Source organism: Meriones unguiculatus, chromosome 8 (genome assembly GCF_030254825.1).
Source record: "Meriones unguiculatus strain TT.TT164.6M chromosome 8, Bangor_MerUng_6.1, whole genome shotgun sequence".
NCBI lineage: Eukaryota > Metazoa > Chordata > Mammalia > Rodentia > Muridae > Meriones > Meriones unguiculatus.
In genome coordinates this window covers 33,963,831-33,986,670 of record NC_083356.1, presented here as the reverse complement: position 1 = coordinate 33,986,670, position 22,840 = coordinate 33,963,831, and the positions used below count along the sequence as shown (strand labels likewise).

The window sequence follows — 22,840 nt, the reverse complement described above, 5'->3', positions numbered from 1 at the left end:
TCTGGTCCTCTAGCAGGTGTAGCTAGCAGCTGTAGCAGACTTCACCCAGCATGGGCAGATGGATGGGATGCAGTTCACACAGCGGGATAGATTTTGAGAAAAATAATAGATGATCAGACCCTCATCAAGGCCTGCTAGGGAAATGTGGCAGCGAGGCAAAGTGTGCCAAGTTGGCAGGTGCCTGTGTCTGCTGTTGTATGTGAGAAGTAGTGGATTCCTGTTGGGGTGGAGGCTGGCATCCTCCGCAGCGTAAGCTTATCATCCTGCATCTCAGTTGTTTGCCATAACCACAGTAGATAGGCCTTGGAGCAGATTTGCTCTGGGAATCAGGAGAAAATAGCAAATGAGCCTTAGAGATTTAGGGGCATTAGAGCCAGCCTCTGCCTTCACTGAGCTGTGTGGCTTGGAGCAAACCAGGCATCCATTCTGACAGGTGACCTCTTCTCCTTTAGTGCAGTAGAGCTACACCAGACCCAAGTGTTTCCTGGTCTCCCCCAATACCATGCAAGACGTTCCCAGCCTGAGGAAATAAGGCAAGCTTGAAGGCTAAATGTTGTGAGTAGCATTTTTGTAAGATGAAGGGGAACTGTCTAGGATGGTTCCTGGGTTTGCTTTTCATAGCAGCAATATGATACAGGACTGTGGTGAGGCCTGCACATGAGGTAGAGGAAGTATTAGGCTCCTGAAGGTGCTCCAATAAGGAGGCAGCTGGCATATGCACCAGGAAAGCCACATAAGCCTCTGAATGTAGCAGGCATCCTGAAATGGCCCAGACAATAGATTTCTCCCTTTTCTGCAGCCCATTCATGAAAACTTTGGGATACTATTGTTGAGACCCTTAAGATAGAAATGGAAGAAAAATCATAGTTCTTTTGGGTGCTTTTATTTAGTCTTGCACCTCATGGAGAAATTTCCGAGTTAGCATTTTGATGGGAATGGCCCTTGAAGTATTTGATCTTTGAGGTAATAGCCCTAATCATACCCCTTTCTCAGTATCAATCAGCAGTGAGAAGAGCACTAAGTGGATCAGAAAAGTCTGACTCTTGAGATTTGGAGCTCCTACTTGCTTTCTTGCTATTCAATGCATAGAATAAAAAGTGTCATACCTGCTCTATTCATGAACCAGTTACCCCAGAGAAATATAACCAATAAGGCATGTAATATATATTAACTATACTTACATTTTCTATATTACCCATCCCATTGGCTGTACTATATCTTAAATTATATATTACAGATTGAACACTATATTATATATTCTGTTAGTATATGAGACTATAAAAATGTATTAGCTATACTATGCATGTTAATATAGCTGTATTATAAGCATTAACTAAATAAATCATATTGGCTCTGTTCTCTGGAGGGCTTTGACAGTATATCCAATGTGTGTGTGTATGTGTGTGTGTGTGTGTGTGTGTATGTGTATACATATGCATACATACATATATACATACATACTCATGTTCTCTGGAAAGCAGCAAGCTCTCTTAACTGATGAGCCATCTCTTTAACTCTACCAGGAGCAATGACTTTAAGTTTATAAGATTGTTAGTGCTGACTAGTACAAAATCACTAGGAGTAGCTCGTAGCCTAGTGATTCAAGCGAGACACTCTGCAGCTATATTGGGTCTATAAGCTGGAGCATCAGACAGGATGCTGACATTCCATATTGCAGACTGAATTTCCTCTTTTTTGAAAAGCCTCACTCTTCATTCACAAAGACATTTGGCTAAGTGCATGACACCCCCGCATCATGGAAGATGATATTGTTTCCCACTGTAAATGTTATTTACATTTTCAGAATTTTTTTCTCAGCAATGTTGAGACCAGTATTGACCAAACCGCAGGGCACAATAACTGAATGAAGTTGACACATAGCATTAGCCTGCTGGAGGTGCTTTCAGGGTACTTGGTTAGGTAATACACCCCTTGGTAAGGACAGGTTCAGGCAAGAGGTATGACCCCGGATGGTTCTCTGCTTTCATTGCTTGCTAATTCTCACTACTGCTGTCCTCAATATCATCAAGGAAGAATTAGCATAAATTACTGAAAATTCTGCCTTTCAAAATACTTTTTAAAAATGTTTTTATTTGTGTATGCATTATCTTGTGTCTGAAGCACATTTGACACTTGAAATTACACATGTGGTCAGTTTTCAATCTTTGGACACATGTTCCTTGAGATAGTTTTTCCTTCGTTAAGAAACTTCACATACATTTACACAATTGAATACTACTCAGCTATTAAAAAGAGAACATAATGAAATTTGCAGACAAGTGGACGGAACAAGAAAATATCATCCAGAGTGAGATAACTCAGACCCAGAAAGACACACATGATATGTACTCACTTATAAATGGATATTAGACCTATAGTATAGATTAACCAGGTTACAATCCACAGACCCAAAGATGCCAAGTAACAAGGAAGAAAGACCCAAGGGAGTATGCTTGGATCTCACTCAGAAGGAGAAATAAAATAGACATCTGAAGTAGATGAAGGGAGAGAACAGAGTGGGAGAAAATGGGAAGGGGAACAAGGATGGGGATCAGGAGGAAGGAGTGGAGAAGACTGGGAGAGAGAACAGAAATCAGGGGTGAGGGTCATCTCTGGGACAGGGAGGTTTCTGGGAGTCTGTGAAGGTGACCCTAGCTGAGACTTCTACCAGCCAGGGAGATATGGAGGCTGAAAAGGTCACCTCCTGTAGGTAGGCAGGAAGTCTAGTGGAGGGATGTGGACACCCACAAAACCTTCGACCCAAAATCTGTCCTGCCAACAAGTAGTAGAAGGATAAAGATAGAGCGGAGATTGAGGGAATGGCCAACCAATGACTGGCCCTACTTGAGACTCACCCCATGGGAGAAAGCCAACCCCTGAAACTATTAATGATACTCTGCTATGCTTGCAGACAGAAGTTTAGCATAACTGTCTTCTGAGAGGCTTCATCTAACAACTGATGGAAATAGATGCAGAGACACACAGCCAAACAATAGGGGAATCTTGAGGAAGAGTGGGGAGAAGGATTGAGGGAGTCAAGGACACTACATAAAGCCCTACAGAGTAAACCAACCTGGGCCCATGGGGGTTCACAGAGACTGAACCACTAACGAAAGAGCATACATGGGTTAGACCTAGGCCCCCTACACATATGTAACAGATGTGCAGCTTGTTCTTCATGTGGGTCCCCTAACAGCCTGATTTTGGATCGTCTTCCCCTACCTGGGCTGCCTTGACTGTGAATGCAGAGAGAATGTGTCCAGTTCTGCTGTAACTGGTACCCATGGGGGGGGGGGGTTCGTTTTCTGAGGATAAGGGAATGGAGGAATTGGGGAGGGGTGTGAAGGTGGGACTCGGAGGAGTGGAGGGAAGAGGGTTGCAATCAGTCTGTAAAGTGAATAAAATAAAAGTTGAACAAAATACCTTACAGAAAGCATAAGGTGATTATCTGTGATACATAATTACAACGATTAAATTTGTATATAGATGAGTAAGATAAGTGGCTACAAATTATATGTAGTTTCTAGAGCAACAAAATAGTATCTATAGTAAAGATCATTAGTAAACTCATATAAGTCAAATGTATTCTTTTTTGGGCGAAATTTGAATCTCTATGTGCTGGCACACATTTTCTGTAAGAATGTGTTCTAGTTTCATTTCTCTTATTGTAATGAAATGCCTTGACAGAATGAAGGTTAGGAGAGAAATGAATGTATTTTACCTTAAAATCTTAGGTTATAATCCATCATTGTTAGTCAAGGCAGGAACTTGACTCAAACAGCTAGACACAGCATATCTAGTCAAGAGCAAAAAGAAATGAATGCAGGCATGCTCATGTGATTTCTTGTTTGTGACCACATCAGTTCACCATTCTAATACACTTCAAGGTGCCTTGCTAAGGGAATGTTATCACCAACAGTGGGCTGGTTCTCTCCACATCAATTAATTTAATTATGATAATCCCACATAGATATACCCATAGGCCAACATAATGTAGATAAACGCTCACTGAGACTCTTCCCAGCTAATTTTAGGTTGTGTTGACAATTAAACCTAATCAATGTGAGCATCATAGCTTTTGTTGTCTTTTTCATATCCAAATTCCAATGCTGAAGCCCAGTGTGATGGTATTAATAGGGGGAGATTTGCATGAGTGGTTAGATCATCAAGGTGTTCTCTTGTGAATGGGCTCGTGGATTTATCAAAAGAGGAAGGGATGGAATGTCTTTCTCCTCTATGGGAGGATACAATGAGAAGATGGCTATCTGCAAACTAAGAAGGGTATCCTCCCCAGACACTGACTAGGACTCAGACTTCTCCGACTTCAAATTTGAGAAATAAATGCTTTTGTTTAAACCATGACATATATCATTTTATCTAGAATCCAGAACTAAGACCTCCCATGAGCAGTGTTCAATGCATCCCATCACCATTACGTTCTTGTTTCACATAATACTTTCTTTTCCTACTAGACAAAGTTCTTGAAGTTAGATGTGAAGTCTTCAATTATTTTCTTGCCTAGCTCAGTTCTTGAAGTAGCATGTTCTCAAAAAAAAAAAAAAAAAAAAAAAAAAAAACCAATAAGTGCTGGCTGAATTTTAGAAATTGAGTTACTCCCTCTGCACATATTTTTGTACTTTTCCCTTTTGCTTTTGGTATCTTAATAAGATTTAAACTGCACAAAGATTGGAGGCTTTCTGAGAAAAATCTGTATATGAAACATGCATCACTTTTGAAAGATGAAGAGAACTATTTGTTTTGAAAATCAGCAAGGAAAATGAAGCATTCATTCTTCTACCTAATAAAAAGCAGAACCACAATGCATAGTCTGTTACCAGAGAGCAGGTGTGTCACATGGTATATTTGAACAAACAAATGAAAGCACAACTGAACTGGAATGTCATTTACATCCTCTAATAAACTTAAGGTTTTAGCAGTGAGTAGAAATGGCTCTTGGCATAAAAACATTTATTGTGCTATGCTCAGTGAAGAACTTAGAAAACCTTGAAGTGGTTGTGCCCACAAACCTCAAATTTTAAAACAATGAAGCTTCAACAATCAACTGTCTATTAACAGGAATGCAGAAGACTGAAATGGGGGAATCTCTGCAAGCAAGACAGATGATCTACTTTCTCCATGAACAAACTTCATGGATTGCAAGTGGTGGAAGCTGAAGGAAGTATGGTTCAGTAGAGAGCCCAAAGAGGTATTAAGTAAGAAACAAAACCGTGATATGTTCAGGATAGTAGTTAGACAGTACATTAGCTATAAAAGTAAAAAGCAAGGCACTGGATGATTTAAAAAATTCAGGACACTGGAAAGGGTGTGGTTGAGGGTGGCTGGAGTTATGCTGATATGGTTAGTGAGATATTTTTTAATTTTTAAATTAATTAATTTAATTTACATATTGGTCATAGGCCACTTCCTCCTCTCTTCCAAGTCCCACCCTCCTTTCTACATCCCCCCTCTCCTATTCCCCAGAATAGGGGAGCCCCTTTACCCAGACACCCCAGCACATCTATTCACATGAGGATTGAGTTCATCTTCCTCCCCTGTGGCCTGGTAGGGCAATCCCATCAGGGGGAAGTGATTAAAAAAAAAAAGCAGGCAACATAGCCCATTCCAGAGACATCCCCCCACTCCCCTGATTAGTGGGCCCACATGAAGCCTACGATGCTCATCAGCTATTTAAAAGTAGAGGACCTAGGTCCAGACCATGCATTGTCCTTGGTTGGTGCTTCCGACTCCATAGGCCCCTCTGGGCCCTGGTTGATTGGTTCTGATGATCTTCTTGTGTAACTTTTGTCACCTCTGGTTCTTTTTCAGTAGATTCCCTATGCTTTGCCTAATATTTGGCTTGAGGATTGATAATCTTACCCAGGGTCCTTCTTCTTGTTTAGCTTCTTTAGGTATATAGATTTTAGTATGTTTATCCTATATAATATATGTCTAATATCCACTTGTAAGTGAGTGTGTGTATTTCTGCTTCTGAGATATCTCACCCAGGGTGATATTTTCTAGTTCCCATCATTTGCCTACAAATTTCATGATTTCCTTGTTTTTAATTGCTGAGTGATATTCCATTGTGTAAATGTACCACAATTTCTGTATCTATTCATCCATTGAGGGACATCTGGGTTATTTCCAGCTTCTGGCTATCACAAATAAAGCTGCTACGAACATGGTTGAGCAAATGTCTTTGTTGTATACTTGAGCATCTTTTGGATATATGCCTAAGAGTGGTATAGATCTTGTGGGGTTGGCTTTCCTACATGGTTGGTGGGGCTATCTGTGAGACAACTCTAGACCTAAATCAGAATAGGCCTCTGAGAGGATATGAGAGGGACTCTAGCTAAGAGTTTAACTAAGCTAAGCTACTTAGCTAGCTAAGTCTAACTTAGCTAAATCTAGCTAAGACTCTATCTAAGAGTAGCAGGGGCCATGAAGACTGAAGAAGACTCCTATCTAGACAAGACTCCTAGTGCATGGAGGAGATCACCAACCCACCCACAAAAACCTCAATCCAAAATTTACCCTACTTATAAGACTTGGAGGGACAAAGATAGAACAGATAGAACAGAGATTGAGAGAATGTCCAACCAAAGACAGGCCCAACCCTAACACCAACCCCTAGTGAGAGATTTTACCTTTTTTCATGTTTGATACTTACAGGGTATTTAAGAACAGGACAGGAAGGCTACTGATTTTTTTTTAGTTAATTTTGTATCCAGCCACTTTACTGAAGGTGTTAAATGCTCAATTCCTATCCAGAAAGGCAAAGAGGCTGGACATCAGAAGAAGGAGAAAAGAGGGAACAAAGTCAGGAGCCTGACACAGAGGACCTCTGAAAAGCTCTGCCCTGCAGACTATCAATACAGATGCTGAGACTTATGGGCAACCTTTGGGCAGAGTGCAGGGAATCTTAGGAAGGAAGTGGGAAACAGTAAGATCTGGAGAGGACAGGAACTCCATAAGGAGGGCAACAGAACCAAAAATCTGAGCACAGGGATCTTTCCTGAGACTGCTATTCCAACCAAGGACTATGCATGGAGATAACCTAAGACCCCTGCACAGATGTAGCCCATGGCAGTTCAGTATCCAAGTGGGTACAATTGTAATAGGAACAGGGACTGTCTCTGACATAAACTGATTGGCCTGCTCTTTAATTACCTCCCCCTGAGAGGGAAGCAGCATTACCAGGCCACAGAAGAAGACAATGCAGCCACTCCTGATGAGACCTAATTGACTAGGATCAGAAGGAAAGAAGTCCTTCCCTATCAGTGGACTTGGGGAGGGGCATGCATGCAGAGGGTGGAGGAAGGGAGGGATTGGGATGGGAGGAGGGAGGGAACCACGTGGGGGGGATACAAAGTGAGTAAAGTGTAATTAATAAAGAAAAAAAAAAGAACAAGACAGGAGCCTACCACAGAGGGCATCTGAAAGGCGTAGAGCAGGGTATCGAGGCAGATGCTGAGACTCATAGCCAAACTTTGGACAGAGTACAGGGAATCTTAAAAAAAGAAGTGGGAGATAGTAAGACCTGAGAGGAAAGGAGCTCTACAAGGACAGCTCCAGATCCTAAAAGTCTGGGCACAGGGGTCTTTTCTGAAACTGATACTCCAGCCATGGACCACTCATGGAGATGGCCTGGAACTCTTGCACAGAAGTAGCCTATGGCAGTTCAGTATCCAAGTGGTAATGGAGATAGGGACTGTCTCTGACATGAACTGATTGGCCTGCTCTGTGATCACCTCCCTCTGAGGGGGGAGAAGCCTTACCAGGCCACAGAAGAAGACAATGTAGCCACTCCTGATGAGACCTGATAGACTAGGATCAGAGGGAAGTCACTTTCTAGTGGACTGGGAAAAAGACACGGGTGGGGAAAAGGAAGGGTGGGACTGGGAGGGGCGGAGGGAGGGAGGTATAGGGGGGGATACAAAGTGAATAAACTGTAATTAATAAAAAATTTAAAAAATTAAAAAAAAAGAATTTACAAATGTATTACTGCTGCCTCACCCATCTCTCCAGGACTCTTACCCTAGGGCTGCCTGGAACCTGGTTCCTGTTTTTTTGTTTTGTTTTGGTTTGGTTTTTTTCTGGCAGAAGCTAAGGCTCACTAATGTCATCAGGCCTCTACATGAGTTTAAAAAAAAAAAAACAAACCAGGTTGAATACTTCAAGCTCTCTGCCACATCATCCATTACTGAGCATCCCACTGAGCATCAGAACCAGACTTGACTTGTGCTGGTTCAGGTTGTGTTAGAGGAGAAGTTCTCTCCATACTCATCATGCTTGTTGACAAATGTCACATATACCACCAAAACTGTGCCAGTTATTGGAATTGTTTGGAAAAGGGGTGGGAACCACCTTTGGTGGGCAAAGATGTAGATGATGACAGCTTCCTCAAGGACAATTACATTCAATCTGAATCTGATGAGGTGGAGTTAATAGCAATCAGCCACTACTTCTCTCTATGACTCCCATCTTTAGATACTCTTCACTCCCCTTCATGAAGAACAGTTTAAAGACAGTGATGCCTCAAGCCTAAGGGACAGAAATGACTAGTACTTAAAGGTTGAGCACTTGTCTATTTTCTGATACTAGCCACCAACAGGACATGATTCTACATTTCCCAACAACTCTTCCCTATCACAGGATAAAGCCTGACAAAGTATGGATGTGAATAAAACGCCCTGGGGTCCTGGCTATTGATTTTTCAAAAACTTATTTGGCCTCCCTCCTCCCTACTTCACTAATGGTTATTATCATGGGTGCTCCTCTGCCTCGGCTGCTCTGTCCTGCCTCATGATGACAACCTTTGCCCTCAGGACACTGAATTTCATATGTGCCCTAGCAGGAGAAGGATGTGTCAAGTTTTTGTTTTTTTTTACAAAAATAATTCTTATCAATGAAGTGTGTGATTCTAGTTATAATAAAGAGAATATACAAATTTATATATATTAGCCCATTTTTTAAATTTCTAGTATTTTAACAATGAAATATTTAAAATAATGGCTTTCTGACTATTATTTCAGTGGATGAGAAGAAACTATATGAATATGACGTCTCACAAAAGCAGCAACTTGATTTGTCTGCCTTAGTGCCACATTGCCAGGAGGTTGGCCCCTGACCTATGGTCATGTTACACAGATACTCACTGAATAAATGAAACTCTAGAATCAATATACACAAAGGTCATCCTTTGATGCAAACTTCATCAAAGTTGCAAACACTCAGGAAACAGACTACAGGTTGTTGGGATTCTGCTATGTGTGATGGATAATCTTGATTGGCAACTTGTTCTGACTGATAATCAACTAAGAGACTTGCCTCTGGGTTGATCTGTGAAAGCACTTTCAGGGAGGATTAATGAGAGCATAAAACCCTCCCCAAGAGGAGAATAGCATCTTCCACTGGTAGCCCAGATATAGAGAGCAGGGGAGGATCACTCAATGCAACTTCCGGGTCTCTCCAAAACCTATATCCTTTTTTTTTTTGTTTTGTTTTGTTTTTGTTTTAAGTTATTCCTCTTTACAAAAAATTATAAGTGAATAAACTATTGTACTCCTCCCTTCCCCCAAGGGTCATTGCCCACTGGCCCATAAGGACAAAGGGAGCAGAAGCAATGAATGGAGTTTGGATGGCTATGAGTACAACAAACAAGACTTCTAGGAGTCAACTTCAGAGAGAAAGCTCATTTCATTTTTTTAATATTTTATTAAAATATTTACACTTTATTAAATTAATTATTAAAATAATTACACTTTAATTATATTAAATTATATTAAAGTGTAATTAATAAATCTTTATTAATTACACTTTATTTGCTTTGTATACCCCCCATGGTTCCCTCCCTCCTCCCATCCCAATCCCTCCCTTCCTCCACCCTCTGCATTATGCCCCTCCCCAAGTCCACTGATAGGGGAGGACTTCTTTTCCTTCCTTCTGATCCTAGTCAATTAGGTCTCATCAGGAGTGGCTGCATTGTCTTCTTCTGTGGCCTGGTAATGCTGCTTCCCCCTCAGGGGGAGGTAATTTCATTCATTTCATTGTTTTAGGGGTAAGGTATATAAAGGTTCTTAAGGTTACGGGTGGAAAAAGACTTATTGGTCATAATATAGTACCTAATTATCATACAGACAGGGGGAAGGAGTGGGACTCTAGGCTAAGTCACAAGGTCAGGCATCTGTGCCTAGAGATGCTTTCCAGATAAAGGCAGAGGAGAGGAAAGCTTGCTGAGAAAGGGAGTCCTCCATTTTGCACTGAGCTCAGAGAGCTATCTAAACATGGTGAACTTCAACTTTAACATCATGGTCTTCCAACAAACTATTAAAGAAAAATCATTTTTATCTGTGCCTCTGCTTAAGATGTCAATCACAGGAAGTGGATTCCTTTGTAGGTTTCCATATAACTTGGTTACACATAGGGATTCACCATTGTTACCTGGTCATGTTAAAGTTTTTAGTAACTGAAGGAAGAACTCAGAGAATTACTTTAGTTATGCTTAGCATAACTAAAACATATCATAAGAATATAATGCATGGACAGATGAATCAATATGCACAGAGCAAAGTGAATGAAGGGCTGGATGGAGTCTTGTCGCTTTGGAGTGTGGATGCATCTCCCAACATTCCCGGCATGGGGATAATAGATAAAAAGGGCTTCAAATGCCACACCTGCCAGATTTTTGTGGATACTCCATCACATGGGTGTGGTCTACAGTTAGCTCAATCTCTGTTTCTATTTTTCTCTCTAGTACATGAAGGGGCTTAAAATACCAGGCTTCCAATCATGTTTTGCTCTTTCTAGTGTTCAGTCCTCTTCCTGAGGCTGCTCAGGTGTTCATCAAGAGTGCTTTCATTAGAGTAGAAGATGCACCTGTTTTCCAGGAAATCCCAATGAGTTCATCGGTTCTGTGTAAAATACTCCCATCATCCCTGTTACCCAGGAAATTACTAGGGTTCATTGAGATAGTTGGAAAAATCAACACAGGATCACATTCCAATATCTTCCAGCATGCAGAAGAGCAGAAGTCATGGGTAAGTGTTGTAAGTTACAATTACTATTTGCTATTGATATATCTTTTAGTAATGCTGCTGTTAGTCCTAAATAGCTCTATAACCAAATCACCACACAGAGACTAGGCTTATTTAATTAACCTAGAACACAGTGCTGGGCAATAGTTATTCCCTCCTAAACCTCCATGCCCTCATAGTTTCCTAACATTTTAGATTTCCTACATTATACTTGCTTTTAGTGAAATCTTAGGTCCAGTCCATCTCTCCACATTGTTCCCCCATCTCTCCTCCAGTTCTGCTCTCCTAGCTCTCCTCTTGCCCTTTCTCCTCCCACTCATTTCCTGCCCTCTGGCTCCTCTCCTCTTTCCTGTCCTCTGGCTCCTCCCATTGTACAACATTGTGGCTAGTTGTTTTATTTTGGCCTGTTCATACAAAGTTGAGACAGGATACTTAGAATAAGTATCACAATGCAATATCCAGATTGAAACCAGAGAATGGGGTGGGGGGAATCAGCATTTGAATGAACAAGGGTAAGGTGTATACATTTCAAAAGAACATTATACCAACAGGTAAGTGACATGGAACCTTACCTCAAAGTTCAGGGCCTTTTCTCTGGAGAACATGTGCTTAGACTTTCTATGTCCTTGATGATAGTGGGAGAAAAGAAACCACGGAGACAGAACTGCCTAAAGCTCTGATGACTACATTATATTATAACTTTGTTCATATGAGCTTCTCCTGTAACCAAAAAGACTTCCAATGGAGGGATTGGGACACCGACTGAGCCACAAAATCTTCGAGCCACAATTTGTCCTGCCTACAAGATGTGGAGGAGAAACTGAAGGAATGGCCAACCAATGACTGGCCCAGCTTGAGACCCATACCAAGAAATAGAGAGAGAGAGCTTACCCTTGGCACTATTAATGATATTCTTCCTATACTTGAAATCAGGAGCCTAGCATAATTGTCATCTGAGAGGATTTACTCAGCAACTGAATGAAACAAATACGGAGACCCACAGCCAAACATTCGGCAGAACTTGAGGAATCTTGAGAAAGGGGGTGCGAAGCAGGGAGGGAAGAATGACTGAAGGAGCCAGAGAGGTCAGACCCCACAAGGAAACCTACAGAATCATAGGAGCCCACAGAGACCAAACCACCAACCAGAGAGCATGCATGGAATGAATCTAGGTCTTCAGCATATACATAACAGTTGTGCAGCTTGGTCTTCATGTGGGACCTCTAACAGCAGGAGCAGGGGCTGTCTCTACCTCTGTTACCTGCCTTTGGATGCCATCTCCCTAACTGGGGTGCCTTGTCTAGTCTCAGTAGGGGAAGATGCTCCAAGTTCTACTGCAACTTAATATGCCAAGGCAGGTTTATATCCATGGGAGGGCTCCCCTTTTCTGAGGAGAAAGTGAGGTGGGGGAATGGGAGGGACAGGAGGTAAGAGGGCTGGACTGGGAGGGAAGGAGGCAGGGGAAGCTGTGATTGAGACGTAAAATTAACAACAACAACAACAATAATAATAATACCTCTTTTATAACTACTTTTGAAGCCCTTTGGGGATAGAATAGTCCCATTAAGGTATACTATTGAGAGAACTGTATGTCCACAAGCAAAAGAATAAAATCAAATCCTTATCTAATATCATGTGATAAAATGCCTTTCATAAATAACTACAAAGAGAAAAAATTAGTTAAGCTTATGGTTTTAAGAGTTTCAGTTTATGGCTATTTAAAGGCAAACATCGTGATAGAAAATGCTGACACAGGTGCTTACTGCACCGCAGCTAGGAGAGGAGAGGGCCAGTCGCACTATGCCTTCCTTTTAAGGGTATGTTTCCAGTGACAAATTCCTAGGTATACTTTCTAAAGTTCCTACCACTTCTCAACTCTGTCACCAGGTGTGGACCAAACCTCCAACATGTGAGCCTGTGAGGACATTCGAGATTCAAACTAAAACATACCACATACAATAATCACGATGTATTGAAGTCCTAAATGTAAGCCCTGAAAGCATGACAAACAGGACAAAAAAAAGCTTGCTGATACGGGCTTTGGTAATGATTTTTTTTTCTACCACATCAAATCTCAGGCAACAGGAACAAAAATAAACATGTGGGATTATATTAAATTAAAAACATATGCGCAGCAAAAAAATCAACAAAATTAAAAAGCAAAAGCAATGGGTTTAGAAAAAATATTTGTATGCCATGCATCGCATAAAATACATAGGCCAATCATACAATTTAAAGTAAAAATATACAGCCAGTCTTGGAGATTCATGACTGTCATCACAGCACTCAGAAGGGCTGGGTTAGAGGATTATTGTGAATTCAAGGCTAGCCTGAGTTACATAGTGAATTGTAGGCTATCTTTGGGCTGCAGAGTGAGAGATCCTGTCTCTGAATCCAAATACTAAATACATACATACATACATACATAAACAAAACACAAACAAAGTAGTAAAAACAAATTAATAAGAAATCCAAATAATCAAGGTCAATAGATGTGTGAAGAGTACATGTATATAGGTAAATATAAACTATATGATACATATACTATATATGTAATTTGATGGTGAGTTTGCCTACTTATTAGTATAATTCCACCCAGCCAAAAAGGTACAGAAACCAAATAATATATTTATAATAGTTACTTTTCTTATTGCTTTGACAAAACAACTGACAAAAGAAACTTAAGTAAAGAACAGTTTATTTGACTCAAAGTTTAAGGGGATACAGTCCATCATGATAGGAAGGCAAAAAACAGAAGCATGAGTGATTAGTCACATTGTGTCCATAGTCAAGAAAGAGAGAGAGATGAATGCTGTTGCTTAGTTCCCTTTCTCCCTCCTTCCTTTTTATTAAGTCTAGAACACCAGCCCATGGGATAGTGGTACCCAAGTTCAGGTTAGATATTTTCTCTTCAGTTAAACCTCTTTAGAAACAACCACAGAGACATAAGAAAGGTGTGTTTCATGGATGATGCTAAATACAGTCAAGTAGACAATGACTATTAACCATCAGAGATATAAAAAGGATTAATTTGGTATTACTATTGTAAAGTATATAGTTTCTATAAACAGATGCTTTTCACCATAGAATATTCTCAGCAGGCTACATCTGAAATTTTCTGGTGAGAGGTAAGAATAATGAGAGTCTTCTATAACTTTTCAGCCAGTTATATAGTTTTTACCACTTTTGTACATTTTAGAACACTATTTTTCCTTTATTTGGTACTTAAAGAATTTTTTAAACATCATATTTTCATCACAACTTGAATGATATATGATCATTATTCCCAAGAAATTTAAAAAAAAACATAGTAAATAGTTCAAGAGAATAATTCATATTCCAAGGAAAGGCTCCCCCCTGCTTATTTTCCTTCAATAATCAGCTCCTTACTTTCTTAGCCTGTTTACCATGACTGTAATAAAATACTCCGGGCAGGATATTAAGCAATGAAAAAGGGCTCACTGCTCTGGAAGTTCAAGTGCATGATACCAGCATCTGCTTCCTTCCAATGATGTTTTCAAGGTCGATGGCATCACATCACATGGTGGATGTAGGAGGGGAAGATCATGCAGCTGAACAGCCAGAGACAGACTGAGGAACTGGTGATTTATACATTCTGAGGGAAGTCCCCCAGTGATCTAAAGGTATTCCACTGGTTCTTAAGGGTCCTACCATCTCTTAACATGGCCACACTGACAATCAAGGTTTCAGCACACAGCCCTTTGTAGACAAATCATAGAACCTATTTTCACCATCTAACATCAATGCACATTTTCAAAAGCATATATTTATTGTATTGTATGTACAAAGTGTATCTATTTCATTTGCAGTTTGTGTTAAATATATAAGTTTGTTTGCATTGTTTAGTTAAAGTAGGTCAGCAAGGCATAGCTGCATGCTAGCAGACAAGAGATATTTATAGTTCAAGCCTCTCACAGAATTCTCTAATTAAAATTAATGTTTGCGGTCCACTTCAGGCTACACCTGAAATTTCAGGGGAGCATTATTCCAGGTGTTCTGCCTTGTGTCTTTTCCCCTGTCCCTTCCCTTTCAACTGACAATGTTTGTGAAACAAAGGAAAATTAATATTATTGTCATGAACCAATTACCATTACATATGGAAATTGAGATTTTTTTTTAGAAAGAAATTACATTGTCAAATTAAACTTTTTTTCTGTTATCCATTTGCTCACTGACTTCCAAAAAAAGTGGTCGATTTTAAGAAGACTACAAATTACTGTTTCCAGATATTCTGATTGAAGACGTTCATCACATGTATTCTTCAAAGGCTTAGGCTGTCAAACCTAGATTAGAGGAAGGAGAAAATAAATGAATAATTCACACACATACACAAACTTGCATTATCTAACCATACGCAAACTAGCTTGAACAATCACTGCTACGGAGAGTGGAGCCTCCACTTAGATTCATGCTACATCAATCCCTGGCAGTTTTCTGTGCCCTCTTCTCTAAAACCAGGCAGGTTTCACTTTTAGAGCTCACCATGGAAATTGGCAAATTACCACTTTATAATATTTTTTTCATCTGCATCAAGCGAGGAGTACAGCCTTGAGCAGTGGTTGGTTCTCAACCTTCCTAATACTGTGACCCTTTAATACAGTTCCTCATGTTGTGGTAAACCCAACCATAAAATTATTTCTGTTGCTACTTCCTAACATCAATTTTGTTACAGTTATGAATCATAATGTAAATATCTGATCTTCAGGATATATGCAACCTTTGTGAAAGGGTCATTTGACTCCCTAAAAGAATCACAACTTACAGGTTGAGAACCATCGGCCTACAGGGTTAACATGGTTGTAGTTTCAATGTCTTCAGTCTCTAAAGTTAACATTAACATTATCATTAACAGGAATGAAGTTTCCATCTAACAGAAGAGAACAAACTTGCATTCTGGTTGCTTTTAATTCTTATCTTGACATAATTTACTCACTTGAGAAGAGAGGTCCTTTGAGGAATTACCTAGAATCAGTGTGTCTGTAGAGAATTGACATAAGCGTTTCTTTTTTCCCCACACAGGGTTTCTCTGTGTAGGCTTGGGCTGTCCTAGACTCACTTTGTAGACTAGGCTGGCCTCAATCTCACAGAGATCGGCCTGCCTCTGCCTCTCTGAGTGCTGGGATTAAAGTCGTATCCTACCCTTCTCCCACTGCCCCCCTACTCCCATTGTCATAACTGTTAACTCAGGTGAGAATACCCAGCGTGTTGAAGACAGCACCATTCCCTAGTCAGGGAAGCCCTGACTATATAAAGAGTGGGGGAAAGCTAGCTAAAAGAAGGAAGAATGCATTTGTTCTCTGCACTACACTGTGGATGCAATGTGGCTAGTTGCTTGAACTCCTGCCTTGATTTTCCTTTAGTGATAGACTGTAACTTAAGACTTTAGGCTAAATGAACCCTTTCCTCTCTTATATTGTCTTTTTTGGACAGGAGATTTTATCATACCAACATAAATAAAATTAGTACAACATGCTACCTGTCCTGGTACTAGGATGTCTGTCATGGGTATGCAGAATATTTACACTGAGGCTAAGTAATTCATTGGAGGCATAGGATACCTGTGACCTTCATGAACCAGGGCTGCTCCAGCAATGTTGAATTATGAGCAACCCTCCCAATTGTAGACTTTAAAATCAACGAGAAAGGCAGGTGGCAGATACTGATGTATGATGTAAAAGGAGATATGAATTGAGAACACTGGAATGTCAAGGAGAAGGCATCTAATCTAATCTATTTTTGCATAGTACAAGGTGAGTGTGGGAAGGCTGCAGTGTGGATATCTATTGAACTAAACTCAGTGACCCTCCACCCAGTTCCTTCATCACTGATTGTGTGAGGAGACTTATGAGTCATTCTTGACTCTTGATATTAATAACCACATATATGTTTCATTATCTTTTAGATACATTATGTAAGAAGAAGAGAGTTGCAACATCTTTAATAACAGGCATGGGACTCTGCTGTGTAAAGTCCTTCAAGCAATGATAAAGAAACCATCTTTGGGATGATGAATATGTATACAGCATCTTCTATTTTGAAGGTTTTTGGGGTGGATACAGATCTTCAATATAAGTGAGCATGTATATGAAAACTGGTAAGTAGGAAATAGGAACAAATGGAGAGACAATAAGAGAAGAGGGGAAGGAGACAGGGAGGAGGATTTGTTTTTAGCAAAGAACAAAGGAGATCCTCAGAGCAGTGGGGAGGTGCCTGAAATCCAACTTAGGAGATTTACAGTAACAGGTCAAATCACATAGTGCCTTTTCCAGGAAGACCTGCTTGTCCACATCCTATACCTCTCCCCAGCTGGGGAAACTTCCTTTCTGGTGTTCACTTGGTCTAACTATAAGATCCGTACTTGTATTTACCAAGGAAAAAAATCTACCTTGCCTATTGCATGCTCCGAAGTATTAAGACTGTCCATATACCTTGGTTTTGTGACCTTGGTATCCATGAAAGAAATTTATTTTATGACTGTTCAGATGAACTGTACTTGGTACAGAACATAGTTACCAGTAAAGTTTTGGTAGGGTAACTGATGCCACAGATCAAGGGGTAAAAGTTACAGGAATAATTTTTATAAGATTATCATAGTAAATGTGTAAAGAATTACCCAGAGACATTATAATGACTAAAGACTCTCAGGAACAGGATTCAGAAGGCCTAAAGTTGGAAGCAGAAGATAGCTCCTTTAGGACTTTAGAGCCTAGAGGCCCTACCCTCATCCCTGTTTTGAATAATTCTGCCTTTACCACAGAACTTCAATACATGATGACAACTCACTTTTTCCAATTAACTCTACACTTAATTTTTAATGAATTATGTATGCCTCACTGTTGAACAAACTTAACAATGTTATCACTTCAGAAATTTGGGTTCTAAAATATATCTTTGGGTGAAAAATGTTTTTATTTTTTTATTGTGGAGCTCAAATGAAGGCCTGTGCATAGTAAACAAGCTCTATACAACTAAGACACACTCCAAGCCACCTTCTTGTTCCCTTTTATTTTCTTAGCTCTGATGGTCAAGTATGCTAGGAAATACTGGGATCCTTTCTGTTAGCTTAGAGCTGTCTGTTGTTATCTTGGCATTCAAAACTGAGCCACTATTGAACATCACAAGATGACAAGGGTGGAAAGAATATAATACCTAAAGGAATGGGCACTGAGAATTACGATCTTACCGACATGATAACACCACACTTGATGTGCACTTAAACTCACTGCCGTTGTGGCTGCCTACACAAGATCTGTATGAGACTAGGCTCATCAACATTCCATCATAGGAGAGACAAGGGCTCATGAGGCCACACCCTTCTCTAAGGAACTATTGACAATAAGTAGTGGTTGGAGGAAAGGTGTCACTTTCTTCAGTGGCTTAGCCACTGATAAATTGTGCTCTAGTAAATAACTTCCTACCTATGCTTTTAAAACTCAGTGAGTCATAGATACGAAAAATATGTGAAAATAAAAAAGGGAGTTGGTAAAATGTAGGGTTTAGCAGGAGATGAAGAGGAACTGAAATAGGGTAGGATGAGGTAAAAGTGACTAAAATTCAATTATTATAAACTATATATAATTCATATATATGTATATATATAACTGTCAAAAATAAGTATTAATTTAAAAATAACTTGATCCTTCCTGAAAAACTGTAGAAAAGGCTGGAAAATGTAAGCCTGTGAGCCTCCACTTAGATCTAAAATGATTTAAACTATAGCTAGGAAGTAAGTAGTTATTGTAGAAGAATTTTAAACAAATGTATCTAACAAGTGTTAAAGAGCAGGAATTTAGGGGGTGACTGCAACACCCAATTACCTATTAAATTCAGCAAATCTCAGTTATATTAATGTCTGTCTTCAGAAACTTGAATGGCTAAAAATTATGGGAAATGTCATTCAAAAATGTCAGCAAATCCATATTACCCAGAGTTGTAAACAAAGTACGTCTCCACCCACTCTACTGCTTTCAGAATCAGGACCAGGATTTCATAAACAAGGTGGCAGAGTCATATGCAAAGGTCAACAAAGTGATTTGACTTGCAGACCTACTCTATCTCTAAGCTATTGAAGCTGGCCTCAACCACCGCAGTAAAGTGAAGATTATCAACACAGACTGTCTTGCATGAGAGGACACTCCAAAGCCTGCTTTAAATTCTGTGAGCATCTCTTAGACCTCAAGAGCCCTCTGGAACCTCATTAGGAGAGGTAGAGAGGAGAGAGAAATTATTGTTCATAACAGGTCATTTCTCAGGCATTTTGCCACTCATTTGGGAAGCCTTACCACAAAGACATCTTAATATGAGATATTTTGAAAGTGCAATGCTATGAATCTATAATGGCACTTTTAAAAAATAATGTTTTAGGATGCTGAATTCCCTATTATTTCCAGTTATATTTCCCTAATTCTATTTATTATGAGAATAAAGCATAATTCTAAGACTGCTACTAGATTTTAGCAGTAAAAGAAAATATTCTTCATATGCTGATGGGGAAAGTACCTCTGTGCAGACCTTATCATCTCTTACTTAGCAGAAACCTATAAATACCAGATTCTGACATCTTTGACCAGACAGTGATGATAGCTGAGGTAGCACTTACCTAGCATAGGCGGTAGCTTTGAAATAGCTGGCAAGGTTCAGAAACAGTGATTTTACAACATCTTGGGTAGAAAAGAGAAATACATATTTATTTTATTTAAATGACAATAATTTGGGTAACTTCCAAAAAAAATAGAGCAACAATCTGGGAAAAGTTACTCACAAGCAATTGTGATCATCGACGCACATGTAAAGATGCTTGCTAATTCTCCTCCCATACACCATCTGAAACAACAAGATTGTGTAGTTTTAGCACATTAACCCTGCACTTCCAGCACATACGGCATGACTTTAGATTAAGAATAGACTCCGAATGTAAAGATTTTCTATATATCTGCAAAATCAAAGCAGTGTGTATCAGTACAAGTATAGGCAGGTAGGGCAACAAAGGAGAACAGGGAACCCTGAGCTAGGAACACATGGATATTAAACAGATGTCTTTTAAAAAAGGACACAGAGAGAGTTCTTTTTCTTTAAATTATGTGTATATCTATGTGTGCAGGAAGGGCAGGATACGAATGTGAGTGAAGCACCCATGGAGATGGAGGCCAGAGGTATTAGATCCCTCTGTAGCTGAAGGCTGTCATTAACCACTTAATGTGAGTTCTGGGATCTGAACTTGGGACCTCTTAACTGCTGAGACTTCTCTCCAGCCTTGTAAATTGATTTTTGACAGGAGTGTAGTTCCGCTCAACGGAAGGATAGTTCTTTCAACCAATGGTCTTGAAACAATCGTACATTCGAAAGAAGAATGAACTTCCATGCATGTCTTATCTCACACACAAGAGAAGTTGAAAAGTCAGAGACTACATGGTAAACCATGACACGCAAGACTTCCAGAGAAAGTCACAGAGGAAAACTGCATGACCTTGTATTTGTCCATGAATACAGTTTGAAGTGCAGAGTCTATGAAAGAAAAATGAAAAATTAAACTGTCTGAAGATGTAAGGGGGAAAAAAGGTTTTCTCTGGGAATAACACTGTTAAGATGATGAAAAGACAGTGAAAATTCAGGAAAAAAAATATCTGCAGATCACTGATCTACTAAAGGGGTCATGTCTAGATTATATAAAAACAACCGAAACTCCACCATTGTTGATGGGAAGAAAATATTCTGGAACACAGTTTGGCACTTTCTTCAAAATTAAAGCAGACCTATTCTGCAATTCCATTTCATAATTTGCCCTTATGGTTCTCTGAATTTCCTCAGTATCTGTCTCCTCTTTTAATCTCTACTTTTGTTAACTTAGGTCTTCTCTCTCCATCTTTCAGTTAATCTGGTTAAATATGTATCAGTCTTGTTGATTTTCTCAAAGAACCAACCTTTTTCTTTACTATTTGTATTTTTGTTGTTGCTTCTATTTCATTGATTTCAACCCTTTGTTATTTATCCTCATGTACTTTTTTGGACTATTATTGCTTCTAGCTTCCCGGTGTGTCATTAAGTTATTAATATGAGGTCACTACTATTTTTTATGTAGGCCCTTAGAATTGTGAACTTGCCTCTTAAAATAGCCTTCATTGTATTATATAGGTTTGCATATGTTGTCTCTTTATTATCATTTACTTATTAGAAGTTTTTAATTTCACTTTAGATGTCTGTCTTGACCCAGTTTTCAAAGACTCAAATGTAGTGAGCTCCCATTAGTTTGTACACTTTGCTGATTATATTGTTGTGTTAAATAGCATTAATCAGTGTTGGTCAGATAGAATACAGAGCGTTATTTCAATTTTTTTTAATACCATATAAGACTTTATTTGTGTAATAACGTTGTCAATTTGGGGAAAGTTCAATGAGCTGCTGAGAACAAGATATGTTCTTTAGGGTTCAGGAGGAATGCTCTGTAGAAGTTAAGTCCATTTGGCTTATGGCGTCATCTAACTCACATTACTTTGTTTAGTTTTTGTCTGGATGGCCTGTTTATTGGGGAGAATCAGATATTGAGGTTACCCATTATCACTATGTTAGGTACAAAAACAAAACAAAAACAAAAACAAAAACAACTCAATCAGGATGTTGGAAACCTTCAGGATAAGATGCAGACAAATACTGTATGTATTACAAATGAATGATGTAACCTCAAGAAATGGAGCCTAACCTAGAAATCTAAGACCAGAAATGGAAGGAATTAAACAAAACCATTGTGCTTGTATCAGTAAGGTTGCCTATCATGGGGTATGAGTTATTAATTCTACAACTTCTGTACACGTACAGCAGGAATGAATCAGTTCAGTGGAAAATAATGAAAATCAGGTTCCCAACTGCCAAAGTAGAAGCCTGTGGATAACAAAAGTGACAGGGAAACCTGGAATGAGTCATGTGGTACTGGGATAGGGTTAGATATATCAACATAAATGCATTTGAGTTACTTTATGTGTGTATAGATACATAATTTCCACATGTATGTGCCAAGATTATTACATATGCAAAAATGTTCCTCATTTCTGTCTACAGACAGCTAGGAAGCCATGGCTTCCCAATGCCAATGAGTACACTTGTCAGACAGATTTCATAATGTTCTACAATAAAAGAATTTTGGGAATTTCAGATAAATGACTAAATCTAGGGCAGAAAAAATACAAGATGAGCCTGAGTTCTTTGTTATTTAATTGTTTTATAAAGAACAATGGAAATACTAAGGAGCAATGATTCAGAATATATTTTGTGGAAGAAATAAGATTTATTGATCAGGGAGTTAGGATAACAGCATGAGAGAAACAGAAACCTAAAGTGACTAAAAGGTTTTGGTTGAGCTGGCCAAGTGAATGCCAGCCCTGCAAATAAACCTTATTTCCTGAATTCAAAAGGACATGAACATTCTTTCAAATCAAGAGACAATTTACAAATGATGGTGACTTATTGTTGCTGTTGGTTTCAAGATGGGGCATTCTCACGTGACTACACTTTCATATGTTTATTTTTAGCTGCCATACTTTCATGATTTCACGGGAACTGTGTGCATTGTTGGCACTATATATGCTATTTGATTAAATGTTTTTTCTAAGAAAAGCAAAAGTCACGTGTGGTAGTACGTGTATTAAGTATTTGGGAGATAGAGTCAGAGGAGTAGGAGTACGCGGTCAGTCTCGGTTACATGAAGAATTAGAGAGAAGCCTGGGTGATGGGAAACACATACACATGCACAAGCACACGCACAGACACATATCAAAGTAAGTTTAAATTAT

At 39.3% G+C, this 22,840-nt stretch overlaps 1 protein-coding gene across 6 annotated transcripts in view; it reads right to left on the bottom strand.

Annotated features, from left to right (window-relative positions):
- Positions 1–13,717: 13,717 nt before the first annotated feature.
- Tmem71 (transmembrane protein 71) overlaps positions 13,718–22,840 on the bottom strand; it is a 35,200-nt gene continuing 26,077 nt past the window's right edge. For 5 of the 6 annotated variants that reach the window (XM_060389340.1, XM_021655115.2, XM_021655113.2 and 2 more), the window contains 3 exons: positions 19,819–19,880; positions 19,657–19,717; positions 13,718–15,340 (listed from right to left, as the gene is read on the bottom strand). In XM_060389340.1, coding sequence (XP_060245323.1) covers positions 15,319–15,340; positions 19,657–19,717; positions 19,819–19,880 — 145 coding nt within the window. In that variant the 3' untranslated portion in view covers positions 13,718–15,318. Of the gene's footprint in view, positions 15,341–19,652; positions 19,718–19,818; positions 19,881–22,840 lie in introns of those variants that run through there. The other variant, XM_060389342.1, reaches the window with a different exon arrangement.